Source organism: Podarcis muralis, chromosome 12 (genome assembly GCF_964188315.1).
Source record: "Podarcis muralis chromosome 12, rPodMur119.hap1.1, whole genome shotgun sequence".
NCBI classification, from domain to species: Eukaryota; Metazoa; Chordata; class Lepidosauria; order Squamata; family Lacertidae; genus Podarcis; species Podarcis muralis.
This window is the reverse complement of record NC_135666.1, coordinates 28,858,114-28,878,480: the sequence shown is the minus strand read 5'-3', so window position 1 is coordinate 28,878,480 and position 20,367 is coordinate 28,858,114. Positions and strand designations below refer to the sequence as shown.

Genomic DNA, 20,367 nt, shown 5'->3' with positions numbered 1-20,367 from the left:
AAAACAAAATATTGTTTTTAATTTGTTTCATTGAACAAGTCCAAACTATGGGCATGAAGAGACAAACTTTTTCTATCATCCAAGGGCCAAATTAAATTAGATGTTGGTAGATCCATGATTGGATCTCCCATAGTTTAACCTAAAACAAAACAAAAAAAAAGTGGAAGATCCCATCCTCAACAACCTCACAAACCTTTGGGGTTTTTTGACCCTTCGTATTCAGGGTGACAACACTGCTAGCATCCACTGCTCACCGTATATTTTTCTAATCTGTGTTTGACCTACTTCCACCCCCAAATTCCTTTCAGAGGAATGAAGTGCTGATTCTGAAATTATACTTCTTGTTTTTCACAAAGATGCTTTATTTTTGTTTTTTAACAGAACTGACCTTAGTATTAATATAGTACTCCCCCTTCAGCATTCAAAAAACTTTCCATATATCTGTTGTGTTCACATACAACATTAAACCATGGATTAGCACTACATCCACACCCATACTTCTGTGTGGTTGGAGAACTTTGCTATTTTCAGTTTCATAGAATTCTGGCCAACTTCGTAATCCGTGGTTGATGTAGGGTTGTTCTGAAACTCCCCCAAATTTGTTTTAAAGCACTACCCAGGACTTTATGAAACCAGAAGTAAATCAAATCCTTCTCCTAGCCACATATGAGGGGAGAAAAGACAGAAACAAACAGTGCTAAACTGTGGTTAGGAGTTATGTATACAACAGCCCTGTAGGCAATCAGCAATTCTGATTTCTCTAAGCATCACATCCTTAATACAAAGCAGTATACAATTATCTACACTGTGTAAAATATTTTTTATTAAATAGTTTGAAAATAATTCTGCAAACAATACTTGAAGAGAAGTCTCATTATTATTTTAATTTATAACCCACCCTTCCCCCTAAGGTCCCAGGGAGGGTTACAACAATTCACAATACAATATTAAAAACTTACAACTGCTAAAAATGCAGTAGCAACAAAGTAGTGTCTAATAAATCTAATAAAAATTAAGACAATTTCCTACAATTGTCAGTCTCTTGGCACCCTAAATCTTAAAGGCTGTTTTCTATAAAGAATAATAGAATCAAACAAGTGTAGAGCTGGAAAGGAGCATGAGAATCATCTAGGCCAGCCCCCTGCAATGCAGATTACTTACTATTTCTCTGCTTGATTCAGAAAGGTGTATACCATCTGAGGACTGACTTATAGTTTCTTCCGCTATCAGCCTAGATACACTGAAAATTTTTACTTTAGCTTTTGAGTTTTTTGAGCTGCTGTTCAGGATACTGATTGCTGCTTCATTGTAGGCATCTATTTTCTCATTAGTGATCATTTTCCTGCTTTCACTCAACATATCTTCATAAACTGGATCTGATGTCAAAAGAAAATGGGGATTTAAAAAAAAGAAGCAAAGCAATAAATAAATAAATAAATAAATAAATAAATACTCAAGATCTAGATATACTATTCTCATCCGCTAAATGATCCACTAAAATAAGCCTCACATGTCTCTCCAGTTAGACCCTTAGAGGGAGCCCTTTTCAAGTCTGTGCAGAGGGACATACGCTCCTAAAATTGGAGCACTTTTCATTCTGCAAAGAAAGCAGTTTGCATTTAAGTTACTAAGGGAAGCACTTTGAATACTGCTTCCTTTGGTAAGAAAAAAATGCTCCTTTTAAAAACAAAGGCATTTGAAGCGCCTTGGTGAGCAGTTGGGAAATGCTTAACAAGGAGCTTTGGAAATTTTGTGCTTGTTGCTTGGAAAATGCTGAACTCAGGTCTTGCAGAAGAGTTTGTGCTGTGATTTAAAAATGTCCAACAACCTGGTGGTCAGGCATTTGGGAAGCACTATGCAAGGGGTTTTGCAGGCACTGTCAATTGGCATTGCCTGCAAAGCCCCTTTTGGACTAGGTCTAGCATTACTTCCCCACACCTTATGTCAGGTGTGGGACAGGTGGATGTGGCTTGGCCAAAATGAGCTGCTGAGCGAAATGAAGGTTCTCCATCCCTGAGTTAGGGCATGATAGTAACACAGTATTTCTTGCAAGGAGGACAAACAAGCTATCTGGTCTCGATTTCCTGATCTAATAATGAAACAAGCATCCTATTCCTATCTATTCCACTGGCATTAAAAGGTATCTAAAGGTAAAAGGTAAAGGTACCCCTGCCCGTACGGGCCAGTCTTGACAGACTCTAGGGTTGTGCGCCCATCTCACTCTATAGGCCGGGGGCCAGCGCTGTCCGCAGACACTTCCGGGTCACGTGGCCAGCGTGACATCGCTGCTCTGGCTAGCCAGAGCCGCACACGGAAACGCCGTTTACCTTCCCGCTAGTAAGCGGTCCCTATTTATCTACTTGCACCTGGAGGTGCTTTCGAACTGCTAGGTTGGCAGGCGCTGGGACCGAGCAACGGGAGCGCACCCCGCCGCGGGGATTCGAACCGCCGACCTTTCGATCAGCAAGTCCTAGGCGCTGAGGCTTTAACCCACAGCGCCACCCGCGTCCCATAAAAGGTATCTACTCATGAGCAAATCCACTGTCTGGGCTGCCACTCAAAATTTTAGCTTCTAGTCTTTCCAGTCAGTTGACCTGCTGCAGCCTAACCAACCATTTCTCCCCAAAAGTGGCCAATGCTCTGTGCAGATAATAAGAAATGTGTTTTCCCACAAACTGAGAAATGGATTTACCAATTAAGCCATTCACAATGTGGGACAAACAGCAGCAGCTGTTCTTGGAATACATCATAGAATAAATCTGGTGTAGTTACTGATATTCAGACTGGAATTGCAAGCATTAAATACAAAAATGCTTAGCTAATTAATTTGTTTCACTACAAGACACAACAGCTATGTCATTATATTACCTTGTAAGACCCAGTAGACATCACTGCTCTTTGCCAGTTTTTCCAGAAGAGGGGCAACTGATGTGATATTGATTTTATACTGTGTGAGGGCTTCATTGCTGCCATTGTGAATACTGATAGACCACTAAAAGAGTATTAAAAGTGAATCAGTTAGCAAACATATTTGTGGGCGATATAATCAAAATGGTTCAATATTCACAAATCTTAGCTGATGTTTCAAAAACAGGGTAGCTGAAGTAGATAAACACAAGAAAATTCTGAACTCTGTGCTCTTGCGTAAAAAGCATAGGATATTGCGAACTGCTGTTGCTAAAGGACTTTGATGCAAATTTAAATTTTAAAAGACAACTATCTAAAATTGAGAAAACATACTATTAAAACTTTCAAAAATTATCTATTGCTCCTTCAGCAGTTTCAAATATTAAATGATACCCACAGCACACATCAGTCCCCCTATAAATTTTTATTCCATAAGACAGTAAGACCAAAGAAGGTGTTCCGTGCCAGAAGTATCTGTCTATAAAATTACCGTATTTTTTGCTCTATAAGACGCATCCGGCCATAAGACGCACTCAGTTTTTAGAGGAGGAAAACAAGAAACAAGAAAGCAACACAAAGCCTTTTGAGTGAAGAGGCAGGAGCGCTCCCGCTGTGCTTAAGAGGCTTTGTGTGGCTATCCCTGAAGCCAGAAGAACAAGAGGGATCGCTGTGCACCGATCCCTCTTGTTCTTCTGGCTTCAGCAATAGTTGCGCAGCCTGCATTTGCTCCATAAGACGCACACACATTTCCCCTTACTTTTTAGGAGGGGAAAAGTGCGTCTTATAGAGCGAAAAATACGGTAAGTAATATTGCTCTAGAACCAGAAAGACAGTGAGAGAGAGAGAGAGAGAGAGAGAGAGATGGGGATGCACAAGGAAGCTTAGGCTGTAAGTTACAAGACAGAAGTGTGAAAGGTTAGTTAATGAAAAACAATACAGAGAAAGAAGATCATATGGGATTTTAAAGGTCTGAATTAGAAGACTACTGTTTTAATTTTCATTTGGCCATTACAGTGACATATTAGATGAACAGCTTACCACAGCAGCTCCTGCTACAACTATGTGAGGCTTTGGAGAAGAACCCTTTGGAACAGTAAAAAGGAGGTTAGTCTTTTCAGTGTCTTCATAAAGGACATGAATAATCAAATGTACTGTACTGCAAAAATTAATCACATTAGTCCACATTTAAACCTCATTTTAAAAAGGAAAAACCTCCACAAGCTTTAATCAATGTATAAAATATGCTGCAGTTGATTTGGAAGCAATTAAGTTATGACATTATAGAAGCACTGCTGATGAAGGGAATTGTGGAACTGTTTTCTACTTAGCAAAATATAGAACGTCACTTAAATTAAACATCCACTTAACTACACTGTACAATAGGACATTACTTTGTAATTGTTTTGTTTTAACAATGCAACATCCTAAACCTCTGCAATTTTCACCAAGGAAAGCAGATTATAAACCCCTTTGCAAAGTGAGCCAATCAATTCTTTCCTGTAAACAGAAATGCTACATGCATGCTGTCCTCCCCACTTTCAGGTTAAAAAACAAACCGTTTTTTGTTTTTGTTTTTACCTCCTTCTTATTTCTCACTAGCCCTATTCCTGGAAGCCATCACTGCCTGAGTTGGCTCTTTGAAAGAACAATGGGCATTTTAAATAAATAAAGATACACTTCAGAGTGCCAGTGAATATTGAAAAAAACTGAGGGATAACTAGCAGTTTAATTTATACTATATTGAAATTAATTTCAGGACCAGAACTGCCTAATGTACCCCCACCCCACCCCTCAGATTGTTGAAATATATTGCCATAAAGCAGAGGTTTTCAACCATTTTGAGTCCACAGCTCCCTTGACAAACTACATTCTTTCTGTGGCACCCCTGTGGGGCTCAGGAGCCCAGTTATGTTACCCCTTGCCTGCAGAGCTGGCAGGCTCTCACCCCTTTTCGAACAGCCTCCCTTGTGGAGTCTTCCCTCAGCCTCCTCTCCCCTCTCCTTGGGAGTCCTCCGGGCAGCAGCTGCTGCTGTTTCCCCTGATCTCTGACCAGCCCCCCCCCCCCGCCCCAAAGAGAGGTGCTTCCTCACACTGCCCCATAGGAGCCTGGGGCTTGCTTGTTCATTCCCAGCAGCAAGGGATAGTGGACTGGCTGGCTGGGCTCCCTCCCTACTCGCTTGCTTACTCTGAGGCTGCCTCAACTCCTGGCAATCAGCACCCCCTGGCCAGCTCCAGAGGCATCATTCACCTGGGGAGCTTGTAGCCAGGGCTGCTGCAACAAACAGCCACATAAGCCTTGGGGAGGCAGAGGCATCAGAGGAGGGAGGGAAGGAAAGAGGGACAGAGGCCAGGGATGCCCGCGGCACCCCTGAGCATCATTCAAGGCACCCCAGGGTGACAGAGGCCAGGGATGCCCGCGGCACCCCTGAGCATCATTCAAGGCACCCCAGGGTGCCACGGCACACTAGTTGAAAACCACTGTCATAAAGGAAGTTCAATAATACAACTCACTTCAGTCCAAGATTTGATAAGCTGCTTCATAGAGCCATTGACTTCCGGATACCACAGAAATTCCTGAGAGGAAATGGGTGAGTTTATTAGCAAGTGGTTTACTCTCCTGAAAGAGTCAGCTAAGGTCAGCACTAAATGTCACAACTATTGACAGAATCAGCAGCGTTCCATCTGCATTTTCTACCGCAAATGTATAACACCTGTAAGTAAAAATATGCATGTACACTAAGATCCTGTGCTCATGTTTGGAAAACTTGGGGTCCTGGGCCAATCAGGTTTTTTGGACACATGTATACACATATCTTCTTTTAATAATTTATGCACTTTTTGTAGAAAACACTGCTGCTGTTTCTTAGAGGACGTAGTGAGAAGGAGACTTGACTAACTGCTCAAAGAGGAAACTGGATTGTTTTCAGTGGCAGGAGTATTTTTGAAATGATTTTTGTTATATTCTGTAGCACTTAATCCCTTCAGATATTCAAGTATTTGTCCTCACAATCCTCCTAAAACCTAGGGCAAGGCAGCCAAGGAAAACCAGCCCAAAGCAAAATCTTCCTGTGGTTGTATGTGTTGCAGCTAATGCAAACTGTGGTAGCTCAACTACTGAGGCAGGATATCACTTATAGATTACCCCAGTGTTGAAAGAACTGCATTGGCTGCCAATTAGGTACAGGGTTAGTTCATGTTTTGGCATATAAAGCTCAAAAAAGCATGGGACAAAGACCCTGAGGTCCCTTTCAAATCTATGATTCAACTGTCCAAAGGAGGGCCTCTTGCAAATACCATCTTGTCAGGAGGTCTGTTCTGCACAATGCAGGAATTGCTTTTAGTGTTTTGGTACCTACCATCTTAATTATTTCCCAATTAGTATCAGATAGGAGCCATCTCTGTTGCTGTTTTGGCACCTACTGAAGGCTCCTTCAACAAGCCTTTCAAGTGGGGATATTTCTAAGTCTGCACCTGCATTGATTTTTGTTTTGTTTTGTTTTATCACTTGTTTGCTGCCTAGGGCTCCTTTAGGAGGAAAGGTGGGATATAAATTTTACAACAAACAAAATATGAAAGTACTACTTTAGTAAATATTTATTTCTAAAGGTTTTTTATGTTGCTATACTTCACCCTGGTGTTTTGTGAAAGGGTGGTATATAAATATTATAAATAAATATAAATAAAATAAATACACATGCCAACTTCTTTTCTTCATTCTAGTTTAGAAGCAACTGGGTATGCTTACCACTTTAAGTGAAGATGATTTGTCTTCAAAAGGAATGTTTCCATGCTGTCAAAGTAAGAAACATGCAAAAATTACGCCAGTTTCCAGAAATCCATGACTGTATTCATGTTATGCTAAATTCTTAATTTGATGTTGCCTGGTTTGTTTTGCTTTTTAACTATAAATAGCAGTTGCCTGAAAAGAAGGAGGAGATAAGGGAGAGAGGGAGCAGGAAACAGGTTTGGGACTATGATGCAGCAAGAGAAGTTTTTAATCCTATCCTCTCACCACACAGTCCCAAAAAACCTCCCTCATCCCCACCTTGCTTCAAATTGCATCAGGAAAGAGGATGCCATTGGCAGCTTTCCTCTTGACAAGAACAGCAGCTTTGAGGACCAGCGGAAGACAAGAGATTTTCATTCAGGACACCAGCGTAGGCCTTATTTCTAATGGTCCAAAACCTGATTACAAGCTCTGCAACTGCTATTTAAAGGGGGGGGGGGGTAAACACACAAAACCAAATGTATAATTTGGGGGCTTTTCAGGCACACTTCAATTATTCTCCAGTAAGTACAGTGCCCTTTAGGTAAAATAGCTGCTAACGCTGACATGCTCTTATTTTCAAGGGCTAGTCCTTAGTGAGACTAGGTCTCTCCCCCCCCCCCCCCAATCTTTCCAAGTCGCCCTCTACTAACAGCCCTGGAGCACACAAGGAATTTCTCTTTGCCTGGAGTTCAGACTAAAATGATAGCTCAGACTGCCTTCTCCTTGGGTTCCTGACTTCTAAGATAGTTCTCCTCCTTTATCTTTATCTATATCTGAAGTGCAGCACTGACCAAAAGCTCAACCCTCCCTCCCTCTTTCCCTCTCTACTTCTGTGTTCACCTGCAGTTTGACCGTACCCAAGGTAGCACAGTGCCATTTCAGGATGCCGCAGGTTACAGCTAAGTAAAATAGGCATCAAACTTATACATGGTTAAGGCACAGAGAAGCCAATGGTGGAAAGGTATTCATGCCACCAACTTCTAAATACAAAGTTCCCAACTGCATTCTTCAGGTTTCCACTGTTAACCACCTGTCTTTTCAGCAATTGGTTCTTTTCTCTGAAACTGCTTGATTAGCTCTCTTTCTGAAGTTCCCACATTCATTAGCCTGGTTCAGACATCACATTCCTGATCTGAAAACTAAGGTGCCCCCACCATCTGCTGCCTCCTCCCATTCAGACTCCCCTCATTCATCCAGCTTGATACAATACTTTGTGGTAAACTTCAGCACAAGAAGACAGGATGTCCATATTGAGAAACTGGCTTGAACACTCTTCACAAATCAGAACTGGAATCCAGAAACGAAGTGTAATTTACAATCCTGGTGTGTACCCAGTGCTCAGACTTGAATTTCCTGGGATTGACATCCTATGTATAACCACCTGCTCCTGAAGAGACTATCAATGTCCCGAGAGAACTGCTGGGGCAACCTAACCCACACTTTCCCTGGGACTCCTTAAGCCCTGTGTGCAAAGGCCTGCCTTGAGGGAAGGCAGAGTAGAAAACAAGAAAAGCCTAGGTCAAGGAGCTACTGCCACCAGCTCCTGTAGGCAGCCTAAAAATATTTTGCAATATTTATTTGTATTAACATTTTAAATCATAAACCACCTTGGCAAGAAGGCACTGTACAAATGCAATAAATAGAAAAGTATTGTAAAGCTAGGCATGTAAGGGGAGGGAGAAAGTGGTGGAGGAACACATGGGCATATTGTGTTTTCCTAACCCAACCAAACCTGATTTGGTGGACCAGGAATGTGATGTCTAAACTGGATCAATACATTTTTAACAGAAATATCTTTACAACTAAGGTATTACAATGACTGTAGTTTTCTAGTAATAACTGTGATAAAAGTAAAATATAAAAACCATACCTTGACTCCATCCTCCTTAATTTGAGGGTTCAGGAGTTTCACAAATGAGTAGAACAGCTGACGGATCCTAGAATCACCTATAAATGCAATATGTTTGTCTACGAGGCAGGTTTTTGCTTCACTGTAAAAACAAACATTAATATTGATTTTCTTCAAGTATGACAGAACAAAAGTAATTCACCCCCCAAAAACCGCACTGTAGAATATTCTGAGCACCAACTTATATCCCATATCCTTGATAATTCAAATTTGTGGGAACAAATTTTCCTTTTTCTTATAAAACACTACAAATATTGTTAGTTTATAAATTGTTGCCATTTTTACATTCTATTAACTAAGAAAAGAGAATTGCAACACTGTAAGACTGTGCTGGGGTGACGTGGGTGGCGCTGTGTGTAAAAGCCTCAGCGCCTAGGGCTTGCCGATCGAAAGGTCGGCGATTCGAATCCCCACGGCGGGGTGCGCTCCCGTTGCTCGGTCCCAGCGCCTGCCAACCTAGCAGTTCGAAAGCACCCCCGGGTGCAAGTAGATAATAATAATACAGTGGTACCTCAGGTTACATACGCTTCAGGTTACATACTCCGCTAACCCAGAAATAGTGCTTCAGGTTAAGAACTTTGCTTCAGGATAAGAACAGAAATCGGGCTCCGGCGGCGCGGCGGCAGCAGGAGGCCCCATTAGCTAAAGTGGTGCTTCAGGTTAAAAACAGTTTCAGGTTAAGAACGGACCTCCGGAACGAATTAAGTACTTAACCCGAGGTACCACTGTATCTAGCTGCTACTAAAACGGTTTGAGATCAACTCTGGTGGAAGTGGGGGGATAGGGGTTTTATTTCCTTCACATTTTCTTTTATAGCCTTAAAGCAATCAAGGTGCACAAACTTGCTCACTGACAGGCACCTTAATGGTGCATTACTTTATGCACCAAGGCTGATGGAGGAATTATTAGATGCATCCTTGCCCAATCTGGTGCCCTCTAAGTATTTTGGACTACAGTTTCCAACAGCTCCAGCTTGCATGGCCATGCTGGCTGCAGCTGATGGGAGATGTAATTCAAGATCTTTGGAGGGCACTGGGCTCAGATGGCTGAACTAGAGAATGAGGTGGGCGGGATTTGCCTAAATGGCTGCTTTAAGTACCGGCTTGCAATTGTAGGCAAACTGATAAGGTTATGTGAGAAATTTCTTCATAGTAAGCAAGATACAAACTAACAATCATTACTATTTATTTCATTTCTGCTAATAAAGTGAAACCACTAATAGGGATAGGGGAAACCCACATGAGCAGCACAAACACATTATGTGCCATATGACATTCACAGTGTAGGTCTAAACACATAATAATCCCAGAAACTAACACTTTACATTTAAGTGCACACTTTCGATATTTTCTTCTTTAAGGGGAAATTTAAAAGTAGAATACCTTACCTCTGCTTATATTTGTGCATCATACAGCCGTGAGGCTGCCATACTTTCTCCCCAAGAAATCTTCCACTAGAGAGAAGGTGCTCACAACTATCATCACCTTAAAAAAATAAAACACAGACTGTATTATCAGTCATCATATTTTGGTCAACAGCTGTGTTCACAACCCACATAGTAAAGACAGGCATTTTATTGCCAGTCAGAAAAGTTACAAACATCTGGGCTTCATTTTACAAAGGCTAAATTGAGTATGAGCCCAATACCTCCATTATCATTCCTTCAATAACATACTACTACTATATAGTAGTGACATCAAATGTTTTTGCCAATATGTACTTTAAAAGGAAGGATCCTAGTTTCATTTGTTCTGCTTAGTTCACACACATGCACAGTCCAGTTACAACTGGCAGCTTTAAAAAACAATGTTCAATTTAACCATCATAATTAACCCCCAAAGGCCAGGATTAAAAATTAAGTCATTTAAGATCCATGTAAGATTAATGAGGAATGAAGCCAAGGAACTCTGCGCTCACTTCCAAACCAGTGCAGTATGTGTAGCTTTGTCACTTGTGTGATCAAAATTGTGCATTAAAAAAAAATTAAACACATGATCATTACACTCTAAAAAGACATCGGTTTTACAGTTTGATTACTGGATTGCACTGCTCTGACAACAAAATTGTAATGACAGAAAAGTATTACACTTCAATGTAGGTGCAACAAAGCCAGGAAGGAAACGTTGAGAAAATCTGAACAGAAGGAGAAAGCTGTATCACTCCTACTTTGCCCAGTGGCATGAGGTTTGAAGAAAAGCTATCTCTACAAAATTAACAAAGGACATTTGCCTAGCAACTGTGTGAAACACAATCACTCACAACAATTTTGTTGTTTGCCCTGCACTTGGCCAGCTTCTAACCAAACTGAAAATCAATAGTGTGGGTAAGAGAATACGTCTGGTGCAGGATTAACTTGGGTAACAGCTGTTATCTAGTAAAGAGGCTTGATTATGACCCAACTTGTACAGCAAGGACCAAAAGATGGCCTGCTAGGTTCTGGTAAAGAAGAATATGGGATCACATGAACAGCATCTGCATCTACCTATGTGAAACATCCTCCAACACTGAAGAAGACAGCTTCTGCTTACACAAGGCTATATTTGGTTTTTAGAATTACAGACATTTACACCTTCCTTCAATAACTCCCATCTCTCCCTCCTTGTTCATGTTACCTCAAATTCTTAAATTGCGTAGTTTCAGTTTATAGTGTTCAGAAAGAAAATAGAGTTGTGTAAAAAAAGTAATAATGTAAGAAGAGCACTGCTGGATTAGACCAAAGGCTGATCTAGTCCAACGTCCTCTTTTCAGTGGCCAACTGAAGCCTATGAGAGGACTACAAGAACGCTGCATATCTTATGATTCTTTTCACAGTAGTAATTTAAACTAAATATTTTTTAATTACCCAGATACAAAGCATAATTCCTTGAAGTATCCTTCAAGATGCATGTCATGTGGCCATTAAATAATGTTATCATTCCTTAAATTTCAGTGCATAATATGCTAGTATTCCTAGAGCAAACAACTAAAGGTATATTCTAAATTACCAATTTATTTTAAAATAGAAATAAAAACTTTAGGGAGCTTATCAAAATTAAGAGGCTAGGACTTCTTCTGGAGCTACTTCTCATCAGAAAAACATCTGGGACTCTGCATTCTACGAATTCTGCATACTCACACAAGGAAGTATCACTCACTCAGAAGTATATTTCTGCAGCTGTTGCGAGTTTTCAAATGACACTTTTTATCTGGTTATCAATCTGATTCTCAGTCTTGCAACAGCATGAACCTCAATAAAATACATAGGGCTTCTACTGGAAAAAGAATTGGTGTTTGGATGTTGTTTGCAGATTATGCAGCCTTGACGGTGCACTCCGAGGAAGCTCTAGAGACTCATAAACTGTTTTGCGTAAATGGTGTGTGGCCTCACCTTCAGCCTTACAAAGACCAACTTGGGTCAGGACATTGCCAGCAGTCCATGCATCAGAACTGGTGATCACACGCTTCAGGTGTTAAGATGATTTTGTCTACCTGGGCTCCACCATAACCCGCAACCTTTCCACTGATGCTGGACAAGCGTATTGGTAAGGCAGCCACAGCAATGGCGCACCTCTCCAAAAGGGTATGGGAGAATGTGATGCTAATGACCAATACCAAGATGAAGGTCTACCCCATGGCAGGACAGAGCCTCAAACAAATACATGCTCTTCCAAGTTCTGTCTCAGTGACAACTATACTGGCTTGGTAATGTACACAGGATGCAAGGTGGCAGGATCCCCAAGGATGTGCTCCACAGGGAGCTGCCATCAGGCAGCAGGCCTGTTGACAAACCAACTCTGTGTTATAAAGTTGTCTGCAAACGTGACATGAAGGCTGACAATATTAACCCTGCCATGTGGGAATGCCTTGCAAACAACTGCAGTACCTGGAGACAGACAGACAGGTTGTGTATCCAAATCAGTGACCAGAGGAGGAATGACCTCTGGGAGGAGCACGGAGAGAAGAAACGCAATAGTGCATCTGCACCAGCGAAACCAAACGCCTTCATCTGCCCCAGCTGCAATAAAACATGTTTCTCCTGTATTGGTCTCTACAGCTACAACAGGCGCTGTTAACTCCCCAATGGTTTAACTTTACCCCCAATGGCACACTCTTCCATTGTCTCTTGAGACAGATGGATGCCAACAATAACAAGCTTCCTTATCCCTTTTTGATAAAGTTGCAAAATGTTGCACTTTCGGAATAGTTTATAGACGCATAGAATCAGAGAATTGTAGAGTTGGAAGGGACCATGAGGGTCATCTAGTCCAACCACCTGCAATGCAGGAATCTTGTGCCCAGTGTGGGGCTTGAACACATAACCCTGAGATTAAGAGCCTCGTGCTCTGCTGACTGAGTTATCCCAGCTCTTGTCAGTTTACGTTTTCAAATGATGCTTTATATCAAGGTACTCTGGTTGGGACGCGGGTGGCGCTGTGGGTAAAACCTCAGTGCCTAGGACTTGCCGATCGCATGGTCGGCGGTTCGAATCCCCGCGGCGGGGTGAGCTCCCGTCGTTCGGTCCCAGCTCCTGCCCACCTAGCAGTTCGAAAGCACCCCCGGGTGCAAATAGATAAATAGGTACTGCTTTATAGCGGGAAGGTAACGGCGTTTCCGTGCGCTGCGCTGTTGCTGGCTCGCCAGAGCAGCTTCGTCACGCTGGCCACGTGACCCGGAAGTGTCTTCGGACAGCGCTGGCTCCGGGCCTCTTAAGCGAGATGAGCACGCAACCCCAGAGTCGGACACGACTGGCCCGTATGGGCAGGGGTACATTTACCTTTTACTCTGGAGATAAAGGATTTTTCTTAAATTGAAAGTTAATTAATTGTCTCACAAGGAAAAAAATGTGAGGCTAAATAGATTTTTTAGATTACCAAGAAATTAATTTTTATTTTCCAGAAAATGTAGTTTCTGGTGTTAAAGGTAACTGATAAAATTAAAATCAGACCCACAAGGCCAAGCTGGTACCCAGAAATAATGCTGTACAGGTGAGACTTACAAGTGGCAAATTTCACTTGTTGTCACCTATAACACCCACATCAATGATCTTCAGCAAACCTAGAGAGTAGTATTTCCCTCTCACAGGCCCTGGGAGAATTCCCAGTATAGAGTACTCGAGTTTGTGCTGAAGAGCAAAACAACTTGTGGGAAGCCAGAAGGACCCCATATAAGGAAGAATTATTTAAAATTATGCAGCCACAAGTGCTTCTATATGGAACTTTATTTCAATGTTTGGGTCTTGTAAGAGCACTCTTTTAATCCTCCAGCTTGGAAGGCTTTTCTTTGGCTCTTATGTGTTAAGATTTTGCTGTCTTATTGATTTATGCCATTTTACTCTACTGTAGATTTTATTTTAGTATGATGTTTACTGTTTGAGGAGACCTTTGGGCCAAAAAATGGTATATAAATAAACTGAATAATAATATAAACATACAATGTACCAATCCCCACAAACCACATGACACCATATATTGAGTGAAGTGATGACCACCCACTCACGCAAAAGGCTTGAGGAAGTCAAAATACTTCCAGTCACTCTGAACCAAAACATCTGAAAGCTTTTTAGGGCAGTAGGATTTCAGCTTGAGTTTAGTTTCTGGATGTTAGTAACCCAGATTCAAATAGCCCACTCAAATGTAAGAAGCTCACTTGGTCAAGTCACTACTCAACTAACTTATCTCCTTTGTAGCAAACAAAATAAAGGTGTATTGGAGACTCAATTCAGATGCTGGAGTGGACATGGGGAGCCCTGCTTTGTCTGGTGTTCTCCTCTGTCACCACTGCTGTTCTTGAAAGCAAGCATATACATTTCTATTTACAGTGTCAAATGAGGGCAATACAAAAAAGAAGGGAGTCAATAGCAGGGAGAGGTCTTAATCTTTTAATTTAGGATCTCGAAGCCACACTCTTTCAACGTATCTCAAGCACACCACCTTCTCCTACCTTGCATGTCAGCAGCTTCTTGCAAAGCTGCCAGTTTGCATGATTTACACTCCTCACTCCCACACATTTTCTTTGTTTATACGGCACACTCCTAATTAGCTAGCACAGACCTCAGGCTAAGAATTTAGTTAAACAGCAACCCCGAAACCGCTACAACTTCCTGCGTGGGTAATAATTTCTTTTTAAAAAAGAAAAGAAAAGAAAAATGCAGCCAGCCCTTCTGAAGGGAGGGATCACAGCTCAGTGAGAGAGCACATGTTCTGCCTGGCAGAAAGCGCCAGACTCAAGTCCTGGCATCTCCAGGAGCAGAGAGCAGGTGATGGGAAAAGGGGCATCTGCTTGAGACCTTAGAGAGCTACTGCCAGTCAGAGTTTGCAACACCCGGCCGGCCGGGCCAATAGCCTGTCCTTGGTTATAAGGGCATTTTCTGTCTTCATTTTGCATTTTTATGTCGTGAACCACCCTGTGATCTTCGGATGAAGGGCAGCACACACATTTAATAAACAAAGTAAAAAATGTTGCGCCCAAAGTCAAACAAGCCTGGATTGTTTAATTTGGACAGCTACTTCCTGCAGAAATCCGCACGGACCGGCTTCTCCTCTGCCCTTAAGGTGCTTGCTGCGGTTTTCTTGTCTGTTTGCAAACGCAAGCTGGAGCTGCCGAGGCTGGCGGATGTGGCGCGGCGGCGTGGGGAGAAAGGATGCTCACGCCGGGGCGAAGTTTGGCAGGTGTCAGTCACCCTTCCTCGGCCAGCTAAGCGCTTGCTTTGCAACGGCTTGGAGGAAATGGGGGGGGGGGGGAGACGTACCTGCCTCCCAGAGACACCTGAAGTGGCGGCTTTTCCCCGATGCCAAAGGAAGCCCCTTCCAAAGAGGCGGCTCCCCCCTGAACTGTGGCGGTGGTGGAGGAGGAGGAAGAGCGGATCCCCAATAACCACAGCCAACTTCTCCGCTCCCTATCTCCCCTCGCCCCTCCACACACGCCCTCCTCCTCCCCGCCGCCCCTTCCTCACCTCGGTACCGGCGCGAGGCGGCGTGGCAGGCGGCGAGCAGCAGGACGGCGCCCAGCGCCAGCGCCTTGGCGCTCCTCACGCTGAAGTAGTGGTTGATCTCGCGCTTGCCCAAGGTGTAGGCCAGGGCCGCCATCTTGGCTCCTCCATGACAACAGTGCGCGAAGGAGCGGGCGGCGGCGCACGGGCAGCTGCGCTGGGTCCCCAGCGGGGACGGCGGAGGGGAGAAGAAGAGCCGCCGCTTCTGCCGCCGCCACCAGCGCAGGAGAGAGAAGCCCAGGGAGGAGAGCCCCGCGGAGGCGGGCGGGTCGTCGGCGTCCTCTTCCTCCGCTTGGCCCAAGAGCAGCGGCGGCGGCAGAAGCGCGGCCCCCTCCCCTTCCTCCTCGTCCGGGCGCCGCCGCTTCACCTCAGCAGCCAGGGGAGCGCCCGCTTTCCCGCCCGGTTCCTGAAGCGGCGGCTGCAGCTGCTGCCGTTGCCCCCAACGGCCATCCGCGCCCCCCTCGCGCTGCTGCTGCTGCTGCGGCGGCGGCTGGTCCACTACCGCCCCTCGCGGCGGCGCCCCGGCGCCTGGCCCCTCCTCTGCCGCAGCCATGGAGGGGAGCGGGCGAGCCCTCGCGCCTCTCTCTTTCTCACGCGAACGAGGCGCGCAAGGGCGGCGGGGAGAGGGGGGGAAAGCGAAACTTGGCGAAAGAAGCGAACTTCTTTCCCTCAGCCCGCCCGACTCGGGTGTTTGCAGCAGCCGCTTCCTCCTCCACCTGCCTAACCTGCTCTGCTGGCTTGGCAAAAGGAAGGGGACGCCGCTCCCGTGGGTGGGGATCAAAGTCTCTTCGGGCACCGTCACTCTGTGGGAAAGGCCCAGGCAGAGGCGGGAAGCCCATGGGCAGGGCAGGAGAGCCCTTTCCCGCTTGCCCCCCGCCCCGGGACAGGTAGTGCCGGAGGCAACGAGAGCCACGTTGACTAACCAGCCCTTGACAGCCCGGCCCACCCTCCAGGAACTGGACTTACCGTACTTTAAAAGTCACCCAAGTTGGCCGCTGTCCGTCAGCACATCTTACTTAGGGCTGCAAATCCCCGAGTGTTTTCAGAGGGGTGAGGCAGTGCCGCGACTTTACTTGACCTCTGGCGTGGTTACAGTATTTCCTTTTAGTGACCCTGCCCTACATGGAATTTTTCTTTAGTTCTCTGCCATAGTCATTGCTGCATCATCTTTTGAAGGTCCGCCTCAGTTTTAGCCCCACTCACCTGTCGAAAGAATCAATGGCAACCTGTGTGCTTAGCTACATTTCCTGAACCACTGGACAAACTGACAACTTGGTATTTTTTATTGTATTTTGTTTCAGGGCTAGGAACAGAAATTGCCACCTGCGAGCATATCTTCCATGTATTCATTTGCTCCACACCATGCATAATTGATGCAGCTCAAATATGCCCTTTTTTTCTAAACTAAAAAGGCCCAAATGTTGTAATCCTATTGTCATGGGGGAGCTGCTCCAGACACTTGATTGTTTTCCGAACTTTTCCCAGCTCTGCTGCAGTGTCTTTTTTGAGGTGAGGTGACTACAGCCTGTACACAGGATATCTCCCCATACCTTTGCATAATGGCGTTATGGTACTGGCAGTTTTATCTTCCATCCCTTGGCTAATTATCCTTAACTTGGGATTTGCCGCCTTCACGGCTGCTGCCCACTGGGTTGACATCTTTGTTGAGCTATGCACTGTGCCTTAAAAGCCTCTTGCCTGGTCACTTGCCATCATTTCAGACATTGTTAGCATATACAGGAAATCAGTTTGAAGAGATCCTTTTGGAGCTCCTTTTGTTTGAACCATCCTAAACAATTTGGAGCTCCTTTTGTTTGAACCATCCTAAACAATTTGGTATCATCAGCAAACTTTGCTACCTCACTGCTAACCCCTAACTCTAGATCATTTATGAACAAATAAAGAAGCAGAGGTCCACTTTCTACAACCCTCCACTAGAAAAAAAATGTCCATTCATTTCTACTCTCTCTTTCATGCTCTTTTGCCAAGGGCTGATCTATAAGAGGAGCTCTCACTTGATCTCAGTCTCGATCCTCTGATTGCTTACTCAGGAGTCATTTTGAAATTTAAGTGCACAGAGCTGACTGTATCATCTCTGTTTGCTTATTGGCACACAAATAACTAAAAGGTTAATGAGATAGGACAGACTTGCAAAAGCCTTGCTGGTTTCATTGCATTTGGTTGCTGAATATCAGCCATCCTTTAATCCTTGACGATGCTCTACTAACAAATGTAAACATTAGCACAACACATTATTTGAATTTATTTCCCGTATTTGCTGAAAGGTTCCCAGGGGAATAATTCCCTAGACGACGTGGAGGCTGTTTTTAGCTAGAATTCATAGCTCTCAAAAATACTCTGGTGACATGAGAACTTCCTTTGTCCATTGTTTTTGCTTCATCTGCCTTAACGAATCCCATGTAAAAATGTTTACAGTGTAAGAATTGTGAATGTAATGTTTATGGATGTGACTTTTGAATTCTTTTAACAACACAAAGAACCATGGGAATTTTTGTTCTCTTAGTATTTGCTAAAACAAAGGAATGGCTGATTTATGATTGCTGGAGAAAGCGGAAAACTGGTTGCCTTGATGTGCTGATGGACAACTCAGGCTTGGCATATCTAGACTATAGTTCTGCTGAGCACTATGCTCTCATTGAATGTGGATACTTTGGACAAGCCATATAGGTGAGATCTGAAGCTGGCAGTTCTGGTCTGCATGTCGCTTTTTTAGATTGCAGGTTTCAATAGGAAAGCAACACCTTAAAGGGGAAGGGGTAGAATTATATATGCATGCATCAGCATGCTGTGGTTATTATTGTTACACCCTTTGGTAGGGGATGATTTGTGTCTTCATCAAGGAGGACAAACCAGGTCACAGAAGTTTACAATTTTTTGTTCAACACAGCACTATGTCTATTTCCCCCCTTTATTTTCGTAATAACTAATAAAATGGGTGATATGTTAGAAGGGAGGAAAAAATGCTGGGGTGAGGGGTATGTATTTCCCTGGTGTGTAAGATTGCAGTCTTAGACTTTGTTTCAGTTGTGGGTGAAGAGGGCTAAGGCTGTAAAACAATGCATTCTTATTCAGGAGGAAGCCTGACTTCTTTCACCTCTGATTAAACAAAAATGAGATCAGGCTGTGTAAAATGAATGTACCTCCAGATGTCCTTTTTATTGTGCGTTCATGATGCTTTGTGCTCTTGATGCTCTCAGAGTGGTCATATGTGATCCTGCTTTCAGTAATACTTGTCCCTGCAACAGCTCCAGAAGGGTAGCCACATTGCTTCATTTCCAGTCAGTGTTAATCCTGTGGCTTTCTTCTTAATTTGAATACCACAAATGCCCTGGTTTATTTCTGTTGCACAATAGTTTGCCCAGACAGCAATAATGTTAACATCAGGGAAGAAGCACTACTGAATAGCACATAAAAGCATAAAAAATCCACCACCCATTCACAATTATTGTGGCAAGAACATGTTGTAGAATGCAGTCATAACAGAATGCCAGTCTAGCAGGGGTCCCAAGATAGAGGCTTTAAAGAAATTATTTTGAGCTGGGGCTTGAAAAAAAGAGAAAAAGAATTGGTTCCACATATGTGTTCAGGCATAGAGTTCCTGCCATGCAGGACTGGAAATGAGAACAGGCAGGGCAATTTCTTCCCAGCTGCCATTGCATTGAACTGGTGTAATCAGGCAGAGCTATTTTGTATACACGTTTCTACAAAGCAATTTTCCTTAATACAATGCATTTTTGCACACATTACTTGATTGGAGAACTGCACTGCAAAATTCAGAGAAGTGCAAATTTGAAAGAACTGTTGCATGTTAATCCCCATGTTGGTTTGGAAAGTGCAATTTAGGTAAGTTTGCCTTTAAATGCGAACTGATTTAAATTTCTTCCACATCCCTAGTGATGACATTATTTTACTTATATACTGTAAGAGACTTTTAATCCACCCTTCCCCATAATGTCCCAGGGAAGGTTGCAAAATTAAACATTAACATACAACAAAACAATGTAAAACAAACCAAAGAATGTACTGCCAACAGAATCACATTAATTGTAAATGTCAAAAGCCAGGGTAAAGAGGTGTGTCTTCAACAAGTGATATAAACCATACAATGAGAATGCTTGCTGGTCTAGTTGAAGTGGACAGGCTCTTGCAAGCCTTTTTGTGAACCGTTTGAAAAGCATTTTCTGATGAAATCACTCACATCTGATCCAGTTTGGAAATAACTGGCATGGCAGCTCTCTAATGGGGGCACCTGAAGTCACTGCTTCTCCAGTTAGGTTCAACTGGTTTTCATTAGTTTCTTCTGAAGAGGCAGATATGTTGTACGAAAACTCTTGGCCCACATCACACCCTTTTGACCTTGTCTGTCTTACTGGGTTAAGGCCTCAATGTATTACTAATGTGGAAGGTGTGCTGTGTTTTGCCTTCAAACACAGTCACTAATTCACCCAACTTTTGAAACATCATAATTAGGCTGTACCAACATCAATTATTACAGGGCACCTTGAACATTCCACTTTTGGGGCAAGGCATGGAGACTTCCAACCCTGTTGGGAGAGGCCAGGGTTTGCATGGAATTCTTTTGCATGCTCTACCACTAAACTGAGGTCTACCATGTAAAAGGGGTCCATGTTCTTCAGAACTGTGTTTCCTTTTTAAACAGCAAGGAACCAAGCACCTTTGGGAAAGCTACAAGCTCGGCTTTGAGGCAACAGCCTTCCCTTGCCATGCATCAGCTGAATTGCCCCTGAACACAGAGATTTCATTCAATTATAATTTACTTGCTTACTTACTTAT

The 20,367-nt window shown here is 43.5% G+C and overlaps 1 protein-coding gene across 1 annotated transcript in view; it reads right to left on the bottom strand.

Annotated features, from left to right (window-relative positions):
* Window positions 1–16,207, bottom strand: part of CASD1 (CAS1 domain sialic acid O acetyltransferase 1) — a 30,650-nt gene extending 14,443 nt beyond the window's left edge. The window contains exons 1-8 of the mRNA XM_028750971.2: window positions 15,517–16,207; window positions 9,973–10,069; window positions 8,547–8,667; window positions 6,653–6,697; window positions 5,419–5,481; window positions 3,946–3,990; window positions 2,869–2,992; window positions 1,162–1,376 (exon numbers count right to left, since the gene is read on the bottom strand). Of these exons, the coding sequence (XP_028606804.2) occupies window positions 1,162–1,376; window positions 2,869–2,992; window positions 3,946–3,990; window positions 5,419–5,481; window positions 6,653–6,697; window positions 8,547–8,667; window positions 9,973–10,069; window positions 15,517–16,105 (1,299 nt within the window). The 5' untranslated portion in view covers window positions 16,106–16,207. The remainder of the gene's footprint in view (window positions 1–1,161; window positions 1,377–2,868; window positions 2,993–3,945; window positions 3,991–5,418; window positions 5,482–6,652; window positions 6,698–8,546; window positions 8,668–9,972; window positions 10,070–15,516) is intronic.
* Window positions 16,208–20,367: the final 4,160 nt, after the last annotated feature.